Source organism: Gigantopelta aegis, chromosome 11, assembly GCF_016097555.1.
Source record: "Gigantopelta aegis isolate Gae_Host chromosome 11, Gae_host_genome, whole genome shotgun sequence".
NCBI classification, from domain to species: domain Eukaryota; kingdom Metazoa; phylum Mollusca; class Gastropoda; order Neomphalida; family Peltospiridae; genus Gigantopelta; species Gigantopelta aegis.
Window position 1 is genome coordinate 11,491,687 of NC_054709.1, and position 12,265 is coordinate 11,503,951.

The 12,265-nt window shown below is 36.6% G+C and overlaps 1 protein-coding gene across 1 annotated transcript in view; it reads right to left on the minus strand.

Annotated features, from left to right (window-relative positions):
- Nucleotides 1-2,169: 2,169 nt before the first annotated feature.
- Nucleotides 2,170-12,265, minus strand: part of LOC121385658 (serine/threonine-protein kinase 11-interacting protein-like) — a 46,614-nt gene continuing 36,518 nt past the window's right edge. The window contains exons 17-21 of the mRNA XM_041516418.1: nt 10,224-10,324; nt 8,585-8,763; nt 7,412-7,585; nt 6,093-6,265; nt 2,170-5,436 (exon numbers count right to left, since the gene is read on the minus strand). Coding sequence (XP_041372352.1) covers nt 5,224-5,436; nt 6,093-6,265; nt 7,412-7,585; nt 8,585-8,763; nt 10,224-10,324 — 840 coding nt within the window. The 3' untranslated portion in view covers nt 2,170-5,223. The remainder of the gene's footprint in view (nt 5,437-6,092; nt 6,266-7,411; nt 7,586-8,584; nt 8,764-10,223; nt 10,325-12,265) is intronic.

The following is a 12,265-nucleotide window of genomic DNA, read 5'->3' on the forward strand; positions in this document are numbered from 1 at the left end:
CATGAATGTTAAAGTTACAAATGATTCTAGTTTTACATTTGTATGTAACTTTTATAAATAGAATATTTACAATGACAAATAAAATAAAACCCTTAAAAAAACAAAAACACCATCCATCTGCAACTTTAGAACTCGTAAGTAGTAAGAATATATACTGAAATAAATTTTAAAATCATACAGAATAAATACCAAAACATGATCGAGTCTCGACACTAAATACCAGGGCTCGAACTTAAGAATTTCTCCCACGGCAATTTTTAAAAGAATTGCCAAGGGTGAAACAGCCCACCGACGGCAATTTTGAGCCTGCCTGTGGCATTTTTTTAAAGTGACATTTGCAGAAAATAAACATGACTGAAAGGTTATTTTGCTGTATGTAGACAAATTTCAAATGTTAAATATTGTCAGATTATGTACATCAGGTGTATATATTTGGTCAATGTTGAGGAAGTTTACCGAGGGCACAAAAGTGCCATCGATGATGCTCTCTACCTTCAGCAATTTATAACTCAGCGATGGCAATTGCCGTCGGTGCCGCCGTTAAGTTCGAGCCCTGTAAATACTAAAAAAAAATGTTTTATTGTAACATATACTAATGGAAGAGAAGCATTCTGAGAATGCTAGACTGACACAAGACACTAAGAGATAAGTAAGTTAGTAAATATTCTGAGAATGCTAGACTGACACAAGACACTAAGAGAAGCATTCTGAGAATGCTAGACTGACACAAGACACTAAGAGGATAAGTAAGTTAGTAAATATTCTGAGAGTGCTAGACTGACACAAGACACTAAGAGGATAAGTAAGTTAGTAAATATTCTGAGAATGCTAGACTGACACAAGACACTAAGAGGATAAGTAAGTTAGTAAATATTCTGAGAGTAATGTAAAACAATGTCCTTTATGGGTCATTAAGTTCACGGGCCACAACTTCCATGTTTGACACCGTTATGGCCCTTGAATAAATTCAGATGAAAGTCAAACTTAATCTGGCCGTTGTCTGTCAAGAAGGGGTAAATTCCCAGTGAAGTCAAACTCAGTCTGGCCGTTGTCTGTCAAGAAGGGGTAAATTCCCAGTGAAGTCAAACTCAGTCTGGCCGTTGTCTGTCAAGAAGGGGTAAATTCCCAGTGAAGTCAAACTCAAGCTGGCCGTTGTCTGTCAAGAATGGGTAAATTCCCAGTGAAGTCAAACTCAATCTGGCCGTTGTCTGTCAAGAATGCGCAAATTCCCAGTAAAGTCAAACTCAATCTGGCCGTTGTCTGTCAAGAATGGGTAAATTCCCAGTGAAGTCAAACTCAATCTGGCCGTTGTCTGTCAAGAATGGGCAAATTCCCAGTAAAGTCAAACTCAATCTGGCCATTGTCTGTCAAGAATGGGCAAATTCCCATTTACGTCAAACTCAATCTGGCCGTTGTCTGTCAAGAATGGGCAAATTCCCATTAAAGTCAAACTCAATCTGGCCGTTGTCTGTCAAGAATGGGTAAACTCCCAGTAAAGTCAAACTCAATCTGGCCGTTGTCTGTCAAGAATAGGTAAATTCCCAGTAAAGTCAAACTCAATCTGGCTGTTGTCTGTCAAGAATGGGCAAATTCCCAGTAAAGTCAAACTCAATCTGGCCGTTGTCTGTCAAGAATGGGCAAATTCCCATTTACGTCAAACTCAATCTGGCCGTTGTCTGTCAAGAATGGGCAAATTCCCATTAAAGTCAAACTCAATCTGGCCGTTGTCTGTCAAGAATGGGCAAAAATTTTCCCATGGCCGTTACGTCAAACTCAATTAAAGTCAAACTCAATCTGGCCGTTGTCTGTCAAGAATGGGCAAACTCCCAGTAAAGTCAAACTCAATCTGGCCGTTGTCTGTCAAGAATGGGCAAATTCCCAGTAAAGTCGAACTTGGTCTATAACTCAACATGAAAAAGCTAGATACAAAATATCAGCTCCGTATCGGAAGTGTGAAATAAAAGTCCTGAAAACTATATCTGGGACAGATGGACAGACAGACTTACAGAAGAACCAAGATGAAAACTATATTCTGTTATAGCACCAGTGGTGGACTGAAAAACGGAGAGGCAAAACAAAGAAAAAAAAAAAACCCCCCCCCCCCCCCCAAAAAAAATAACCCACTCAAGAAATTGTAAAAAAAATTACAATTATAATGGTGAAGTGAAAAAAATTAAGAAAAAGAACTATAAAGGAAATTTTTTAAATAATAGAAAATGGTGAAAAAATACCCTACAAAATAGCTTTTAAAAAATAATAAGTAAAAAAAAAAAAAAAATGGAAAGAGAAAACAATTTAATCTTGGCTAAACTAGTATAATTAAGATCCACCTGTACAGTCCGTAATAATTAGCACCAGTTCATGTGAAACCTAATCTACATAAATCTAAAAACAGGAATTTCACAGAATTAAATGTCTCACGTAATACAAAGAGATTCGGTGAATACAGAAATAATATGTGGCGATGTTTTCAAACTGATTTGATGAATAAAGAAATAATCTGTGACAATGTTTTTAAGATCTAACAATTAGGAATAGTCTAGTTTTAAAAAAAAGAAAAAGAATTACTGAGGAAAATTATTTTCAAAATGTAAATCATTTAACAAAAAACTAAAAAAATTAATATCCACCGAGATGAACAATAATGATGAACAAGATGCTACCATAACTGAAGTCTCTTAAATCTAAGACTTACAGTCTGTGAGAAGTGGAACTAGAAGTGCGAAAAATTAAATATTGGAGCCAGACACAAATACTGCCGTTGTTGCTGTTGTCGGAAAAGTAAAACCTATCTCTCACCTATTGACTGCATTAAGACAAAACAATAAAAAAAAAAAGACACGACTGTTTATGCAAATAGAGAAACAGAATTGTTAAAGATGTTGAGCTGAACATATTGATATGTTTACACTGTCATATACAAACTGTTACAATCATATTGATAATTTTTACACAGTCGTATACAAACTGTTACAATCACATCGATAATGTTTACACTGTCGTATATCAACTGTTACAATCATATCAATAATATATTTACACTGTCATTTACAAACTGTTAAAATCATATCGATAATATGTTTACACTGTCAAATACCAGGGGTCAATATTTCAAAATCTTAGGTAACTGGAAATCAATTCACATAAGTTTTACTTGGGTAACCGATTGTTCAGTTTGGTTACGTGAATATAGTTCTCGTAACCGATCGAGTTAGGCCTACCTAATCCTAAAACACTTGAACTACAGTTCTGTGCTACATTGGTGGCTCAAATGTATTTAAAATCATAAACTGATTTTCACTTTCATTACTAATATATGGTACTTTTAATTTTAGAATGTAACTGTTCTCCACATAACCGATTGGCGGTTCACGTGATTTTAAAGTTGCATAACCGACACGCGAACAGAACGACGATTCTCGTGAAATATTGTGCCCTGAATACCAACTGTTTATCCAATCATATTCATAATATAATTACACTGTAATATATACCATTACTTCTTAAATTTGTTTTAATGGAACTGTATTAAAGACATCTGTACCAGTACATATTGATAATATGCTACATGTACATAATACTGTTATATCCCCACACTTAATATTAAAGCAGAATTATTAAAAAGACATTTATACCTGTACAATCATATTAATAATGTTTACACTGTCATATCCCAACTGTGAATTTTTTTTTTTAAACAGAACTGTTAACAAGCGTTATGAGAGGACTGCTAAAGCAATGCATGTCCCCTACCGAACTCAAAATGTTTTTCGCATCTCCTAAATTCAAGGGCCATAACTCTGTGAAAAGTGGGCAAGACCACACAATTTCAACTGTACTAACTCAAATGTTTTTCGTATCTCCTAAATTCAAGGATCATAACTCTGAAAAGTGGGCAAGACCACACAATTTCAACTGTACCGAACTCAAAATGTTTTTCTTATCTCCTAAATTCAAGGGCCATAACTCTGAAAAGTGGGCAAGACCACACAATTTCAACTGTACTGAACTCAAATGTTTTTCTTATCTCCTACATTCAAGGGCCATAACTCTGAAAAGTGGGCAAGACCACACAATTTCAACTGTACTAACTCAAATGTTTTTCGTATCTCCTACATTCAAGGGCCATACTTCTGTGAAAAGTGGGTAAATCACCATAAAAGTTAAACTTGATCAGTAACATTACATGATAAAAGGTATGTACAAAATTTCATATCAAGTCTGGAAAACTAATTTTTATATCTCAAGAGCCATAACATCATCGAAAACAGGTAAATTGCCATGAAAGTCAAACTAAATCTTTTAATCTGTAACAGTACATGACAAAGATATACACAAAATTTAAGGTTAATATCTCAAGGGCTTCTGAAAAAAAAAGTAAAGAAAATAAATGTTCATATCTCCTAAGTTCAAGGGCCATAACTCTATAAAAAATGGGTAAATCGCTGTGAAAGTTAAAACTTACATAATACAGCTAAACACAAAATTTCAGGGCCCCTATCCACGAAGCGATCTTAGCCCTAAGTAAGTGTGTTTAAGGTAATCTTAGGGCTAAGATCACTTCATGGAACGGCGCCCAGGACAATATCTCAAGGCTTTGTAAAAAAATATCTGGAAAACTATATGTGGGACAGACGGACAAAAAGATAGAGATGAAACCTATAGTCCCCTCTGGTTGGACTAGTAGGGGACTAAAACGACACGTGCCTGTACATATTGGTAATATATCTACAATGTCATATCTTAAATGTGAATTTGTATAACGACATATGTACATATCAATGAACAAAATGACAAGTTCTATATGTTAATGCTTTTGAAAAATAAGCACCAACATATATTACCAGATCTGTTGAAAAGATTACTTCTGATTAATGAAAAATGATATTAATATTAATGTCACAGACATGAAAAAACATTCAGATAAAACCATGACTTCAGTATGGTGAAATACATCATTTCTATTCCGTGCCATTAAAAATAATTAGTCTTAAATGTATTCAACCCACTATATAATTGAGGGTTGAAATACACACTGTGTAAGACTTAAACGTTTACAGAAATTGTGTTTTCAAATGTGATCACTTGTTCAACAGCTCCTAATTCAGATTTTGGCACAATCCGGAATGAATTAGTGAATAAATGTCTAAACGACACCCCATAACAAAAATATACATCAGCTATTGGTGTACAATGCGGAATGTGTGAAACAGGTAGCCATCATCATTCATCAAAGGTAACCATGGTTTCATCAAAGGTAACCATGGCTACATCAAGGTCGACACCGAATGCTGTCTCCCATGGTTCTCTGATTGCGTCAACCAGTGCCTGGGTTCCGTTTGAGGATTCCATGGTGATCTGCCAACACGTTTCATCGCCCGATTTCTCGTTAAAGAATGTGATTCGCATTCTTGTCTTCTCCTCTGTGGAAATCTCCTGGTAAATAAGAACGGAAAAATCATGGAGTGCCTAAAATTAAATTTTTCTGTGTTTAACGACACCACTTAAGCACGTTGATTAATTAATCACCACTTATTGGACGTAAAAAAGCATTTGGTAATTCCGATACATTTTGTTATTGATAACAAGTAATCTTTTATATACACTTTTAGTGAAGGATTTGCTAATGTTAGTCTCTGAGAGAGAGCAAGAGAGACAGAGAGAGAGAGACAGAGAGAGAGAGAGAGAGAGAGAAAGAGAGAGGGACATATACATAGAGAGAGAGAGAGAGAGAGAGAGAGAGAGAGAGAGAGAGAGAGAGAGAGAGAGAGAGAGAGAGAGACAGACAGACAGACAGACACAGACACACACAGACACAGACAAAGAGAGATACAAAAGTAGCAATATTAATAATGGCCTGTCTCTAGCACAGTGAAGGGTTTGCCAATGTCAGTCTCTGAGACAGAGAGAAAGAAAGAATGAGAGAGAGAAAAAAGAGACAGAGATAGAGAGCCAAAGTCAGTCTCAGAGAGAGAGAGAGTGAGTGACAGACAGACAGACAGACAGAGAGAGAGAGAGAGAAGAGAGAGAGAAAGAAAGAGAGAGAGAGAGAGACACACACAAAGAGAGAGAGGGAACAGATAATAACGTACGACTGTGGCGATGTTGTTGATGGCCTGTCTCTCTAGCACGGTGAAAGGTTTGCCCACATCAGACTGTGAGAGCGGGGACTGGAGTCGAGGCTGTGGCCATTGATGGTTCTCCCTCACCAGGCAGATCTCCGTACTCGATATCACAAAGCTAATCGGATACTGCAGATTGTGACCTGTAGACGTGCAATTATGATTTTAATAATAAATTATTACAGAGGACGCATATCCAAGGGGAGGGGGCTTGGGTACCAGTAACCTCCTACATACATTCAAGTACCTTTTTTTTTGCTTTTTAAAAACATTTTCGTTGGGTCCAATGAGAGCGAGGGTAATATACATGAACCCTGACACAACTTTTGTAAAATCAGTACGACTTGCATGCGAGAGTAAAAATTTCTTTATTATATCTATTATCCTTTTTTTAATATATTTTTTTTAACGCAAAACAAGGACCGTTTCAACCACAGCTAGAAGGAGATGACAAAATGACGTCATTTTGATAAGCTAAGCCTGGGGAAGCAATGTCATGTTATTACATCTTTACACTTGTTATTATACATGTGCTTCGTATGCTTTTTACTAACTCTGTTAGGTCAAGTTTACCCTGGACATGAGTTAATATGTTATAACCAGGGCTCGAAACGGCCTGTGGCCAGGTCGCCAAATGCGACCAATGTCCTGTTTGGGCGACTTAAATATTTAAAAAATAATGGCGTTAGTTGCCCAAATAATATTATCTATGAGCTATAGCATATGAGCCACTATTAATATTTGCATTCCACCTTAAAATCTTGCTCGTGGTTCGTTTACCATAATTTGCCAACATGCATAATTATTTTTTTAGGCCATCATATTTTTAGGCGAATTTCGAACCCTGTATAACAGGACCTCTGAGTAAAGATAAGAAAACAAAAAGGTTTTAAAAAGGTAAGAGAAAAATGCCAATCTGACAAAGGAAGAAATGTTTTATTTAACGACGCACTCAAGACATTTTATTTAGGGTTATATGGCGTTGGACATATCGTTAAGGACTAAACGGTTATTGACAGAGGAAACCAGCTGTCGCCACTTCATGGGCTACTCTTTTCGATTAGCAGCAAGAGATCTTTTATATGCACCATCCCACAGACAGGATAGCACATACCACAGCCTTTGATATACCAGTCGTGGTGCACTGGCTGGAGCGAGAAATAGCCCAATGGGCCCACCGACGGGAATCGATCCCAGACCAACCAGGGATCGATCCCAGACCGATCGCGCATCAAGCGAACGCTTACCACTGGGCTACATCCCACCCCTCCAATGTGACAAGTGCTCACCTCTGACGAGATAGCCCATCACGTATCGGACTAGAACAGTGGGCCCGCCGTCGTCGTCCGTCTGCCTGAGCACCTCTTTCCGCAGCAAGTCGAGTGAGTTCGGGCTCGCGTCTTTGTGGATCTTCACGTCCAGTCGCTCGTACAGCTGGTTCAGAGGATTCTGCTGAATAATACCTGAAATAACAACAATAAATGAATGAATGAATGAATGAATGAATGAAATGAATGAACGAAATAAATGAATGAATGAAAGAATAAATGAATGAATGAATGAATGAAAGACTGACTGACTGAATGAATGAATTAAAGAAAGACCGAATGAGTGAAAATTTAATGAAAGATTGAATGAATGAAATATTGAAAGAATGAATGAATGAATGAAGAAGAAGGCAATGTTTTATTTGATGACACACTCAACACTTTTATTTACGGTTATATGAATGAATGAATGAAAGATTGAGAAAAAACGTTTGTGAATATAAGCACAATTTCCCCCTTCCTCGAAACCCTCTGCCTGCCCCCCCCCCCCCCCCCCCCCCCAAGCAACAGGACAGTGGATCAGTGGTCAGTTAATGGTTATAGAGTGAGAGAGAAGATGGTGTAGTGGTCTTACACCTTCCTACTGAGTCTTTAAACTCACTCTGGGTGGGAACCGGTACCAGGATGTGAACCCTGTACCTCCCAGCCTTAAACCAATTAACTCGTCCACTGTGCCATCCAGTCCAGGACAAATATGCTTGAGAGAGAGCGAGAGAGAGCGGGAGGGAGGGAGAGAGAGAGAGCGGGAGGGAGGGAGAGAGGGAGGGAGGGAGGGAGAGGGAGAGGGAGAGGGAGAGGGAGAGGGAGATGGAGAGGGAGAGGGAGAGAGAGAGAGAGAGAGAGAGAGAGAGAGAGAGAGAGAGAGAGAGAACCTTTAACATACCCATATACCACTACGGTTTCAAGCATGTCTGTCACGGGCCACATCTCTGGATAGCCAGTGGCCTGGTCCGGGACAGAAATGTGCTTGCACCATAACTGAAAATAAACACAATTTAACCCCCCCCCCCCCCCCCCAAAAAAAAAAAAACCCAAAAACCCCAATGACCCACCCTCCCCGAACAAATACACAAAAAAACAACTTAGAGAAAAAAAAAAAAAAAAAAGACCCTGAACAAAATTATTAATACAAACCTTCCAGAAAATCGACAAACTTTTTACACCTGCTTTCATCTCTGACAATAAAATTGTAACACGAACATTCGGTGCGGAACTCGAGACGGAAACTCTGACATCCCAGACCCATGTCAATGTAGCGCAGTTCAGGCACTGGCTGAATGTCCACAGTCTTCAGCCAATCGGCTGGGTTTTCACTAAAATAAAGAAAAAGTGTTAGCCAATCAAAAGCATTGTTATTAATAATGATTACAATGTTTTCTGTCAATAAAAATGGATTTTAACTGCAAAATACCATGTTTTTAGCCAATCAACATGATTTTCACTAAAGAGAAACGAATCAAGTGGATTTTCCCTAAAAATACAAACACCATGCTTTCATGAGCAAATCAACTGAGCTTTTACAGACACAAAAAGAAAATGTTAAACAAATATACAATACTTTTTCTGACAATTACAATTTTTAAATAATCAAAGAATTTAAAATAAAAAAACCCTTTTTTTTCCCCAGCCAATCAAATACATTTTTCATTGTCATTAATGTGATTTGATTTGGTGGTATACACTCCATAGTCCTTCCCACAGGGAACATCTTTTTACATACTACGGTATTTACTAAATACAGATTATTACACTTGCGTGTGCGTCATACTGATTTTACTTAACGAGTGTCAGGATTTTTGTATTGCCCGAGCGAGAGCGATGGTAATACATGAATCCTGACACGTGTTTTGTAAAATCAGTACGACTAACACCCGAGTGTAATAATTTCTTTATTATCCATATTATTAGAGTTGTTTTCTTTATGAATAATAAGACCCAACTCAAAATGTTTCAGCCACAACTAGAAGGTGACGACGAAATGACATCATATTTCAAATGCACAGTCTGAGCGAGGACTGGAGAAGCAGCATAATGTTATGACGTCGCTTCCCAAAATTATGTCATTACACTTGCTATTACACGTGTGCTTTGTATGATATTTATTAACTCGGTTATGTTGAACCATATGGATAATAAAAGTTAGTTATTTCTGAGCCGATTGTTTTCTAAATTGCACACAAATTTTTAAAAGTTTTGTTATTTCCAAAACACTTTTACTTTTCTTCTTACATCAAACCAAACTGAAATTATTTACCAAAAAACTCAAACATTTTTGTATACACTCCATAGCCCTTCCCACAGGGAACACCTTTTTTATACTATGGAATTTACTCCAAGTTATTTATTTTTTAGAAGATTGTTTTCTAAATTGCACACAAAAATAGTAATTTTTTGTTACTTCCAAAACACTTTTACTTTTCTTCTTACATCAAACCAAACTGAAATTATTTACAAAAAAACAAAAATGTTTGTCGAAGGATGGGATGAACTATAAAACTCAGGTATCTGAGAAATGAAAATCTGCATGACCCATTTTATCAGTTACGCAGAAATAAATCCAGGTAACCCATTTCCTTCTTGCATAACCCGTTAAATCCAAGTAAATGATGCTCCGAAATTTTGGGCTTGCAAAGAAAAAACAGGTTACGTAAAAGTAATTTTCGCAAAGAATGCGCAAACGAAACGACCGTTCTCGCAATTTTCAGAGGTCTGAGACTCGAAAACATTTTATAAGAACAGGGCCTCGGATAAAAAAAAATGTTTATGTACAAACCTCGAGGCGTCTTGTGCAACTCGGAGAATGTAGAATTTTGCCGATGTCATTATGAAGATTCCACTAAACTCCTCTTCTATAAGATACTGAACAATATCCGACTGAAAATACAATTTATAAGGCTTTATCAGTACTTACCAAACAAATTCCATTACTACTTAAAAAGTAATTTTCTATCGTGACCCTATCTGAGACTTGCAGGTGGGATGTAGCCCAGTGCTACAGCATTTGCTTGATGCACGGTCGGTCTGGGATCAATACCCGTCAGTGGGCCCATTGGGCTATTTCTCGTTACAGCAAGTGCATCATGACTGGTACATTAAAGGCCGTGGTATGTGCTATCCTACCTGTGGGATGGTGCATATAAAAGATCCCTTGCTGCTGATCGAAAAGAGTAGCCCATGAAGTGGCAACAGCAGGTTTCCTCTCTCACTATCTGTGTGGTCCTCAACCATATGTACGACGCCATATAACCGTAAATAAAATGTGTTTAGTGCGTCGTTAAATAAAACATTTCCTTATTTCCATATAACCGTAAGTAAAATGTGTTGAGTGTGTCATTAAATAAAACATGTCCTTCCTTCATATTTGAGATTTGTTAAAAAAGGATTTTTATAGGATTATCAATAACATTTTCATTGAAATTAATTAAATATCAACCTTTTTTTATTTTTCACGACTTTACGGGATTTCCATAATATGCAGATGTTAAGTACTCCTTTATGAGGTCGTGACCCTAATTTGTAAAATCCTGTTTTAGAATCATTCAGATGGGGTTGGAATTGGTGAACTGTAAAAATAGAGGAAATCTAGAGGTGTCCCAGAAATTCTTGAAATCCTACGTTAAAATCTGTGCCATCTGACACATTTTGGAGGAAAGGACGATTAAAATGCGAGGAAAAACAATGTTCCATGAGAGAAAAACAGCTGATCCAAGGAGAATTCCCACCCCTGGTACAAACATATATTATATATCATTTACCCTAAAAATACAGAACCCAGTTTTAAATTTATTCAATACACAGAGAATACTGTATGATTGGTCAATAAAAAACATTGACGTTAGAAGTTATTTTAAAATGTATTTAATGAGTGAAAGCAAACTAGATACATTTTTAAACGAGTTGTAAGATAAATCTTATCCAATGAACACGAATGTAATATTCTATATCTTACACATCCTCTAAAAAACAGGTTTAAATAGGGATAATAAACGAGTTACCAGTGAAATAATTTTCATTTGTCACTCGCTAAAGCTCATAACAACTGAAAATTATTTCACTTGGGACATAAGTTTGATAATAACAAAGCTCGTGACAACTGAAAATTATAACATAAATTTCAAAATAACTGGTACCGAGTTTGCTATTCTATTTATTATCCGAGCAATTTTTTTCTCTAAAAACCTTTATTTTCGACACACATACATTCCCATGTATAGAAACAATATATAAACCACTTTACGCACTGTTCTGAGTATTGCTATAACTTCATTGTGCGTGTTTGCCAAATCGTGATGACATCATATTTAGTACCGACACGGTCAATGGTTTGTAAGCGTCAAATCATCCAATAGTATTGTTCGTTAGACCAATGCATGATGAGAAATTATGATTTTTATTTTCCCCGTTATGAGTGCCTGCTGGGGTAATAATATAAATTAATACATCTTTTACATATCCTCTAAAACCAGGTTTAATATAAATTAAATTATTAATACATCTTTTACATATACTCTAAAAACCAGGTTTAATATAAATTAATACGTCTTTTCCAAATACATCCTATTTACAGCCCATGGTGCTTTAGTAACTTATGCAATCAATTTTGATCATGCGATTTTTCTCATTGGATGGTATGGCTGTGGTGACCGAGTCATCATCTAGGAACAGCCACTCGTATGCCTTTAAATCGAGAATAAACATGTGTTATCATAAATAAATGAAAGGAAGGAAGGAACTGTTTTATTTAACGACACACTCAACACATTTTATTTACGGTTATATGGCATCGGACATATAGTTAAGGACCACACAGATATT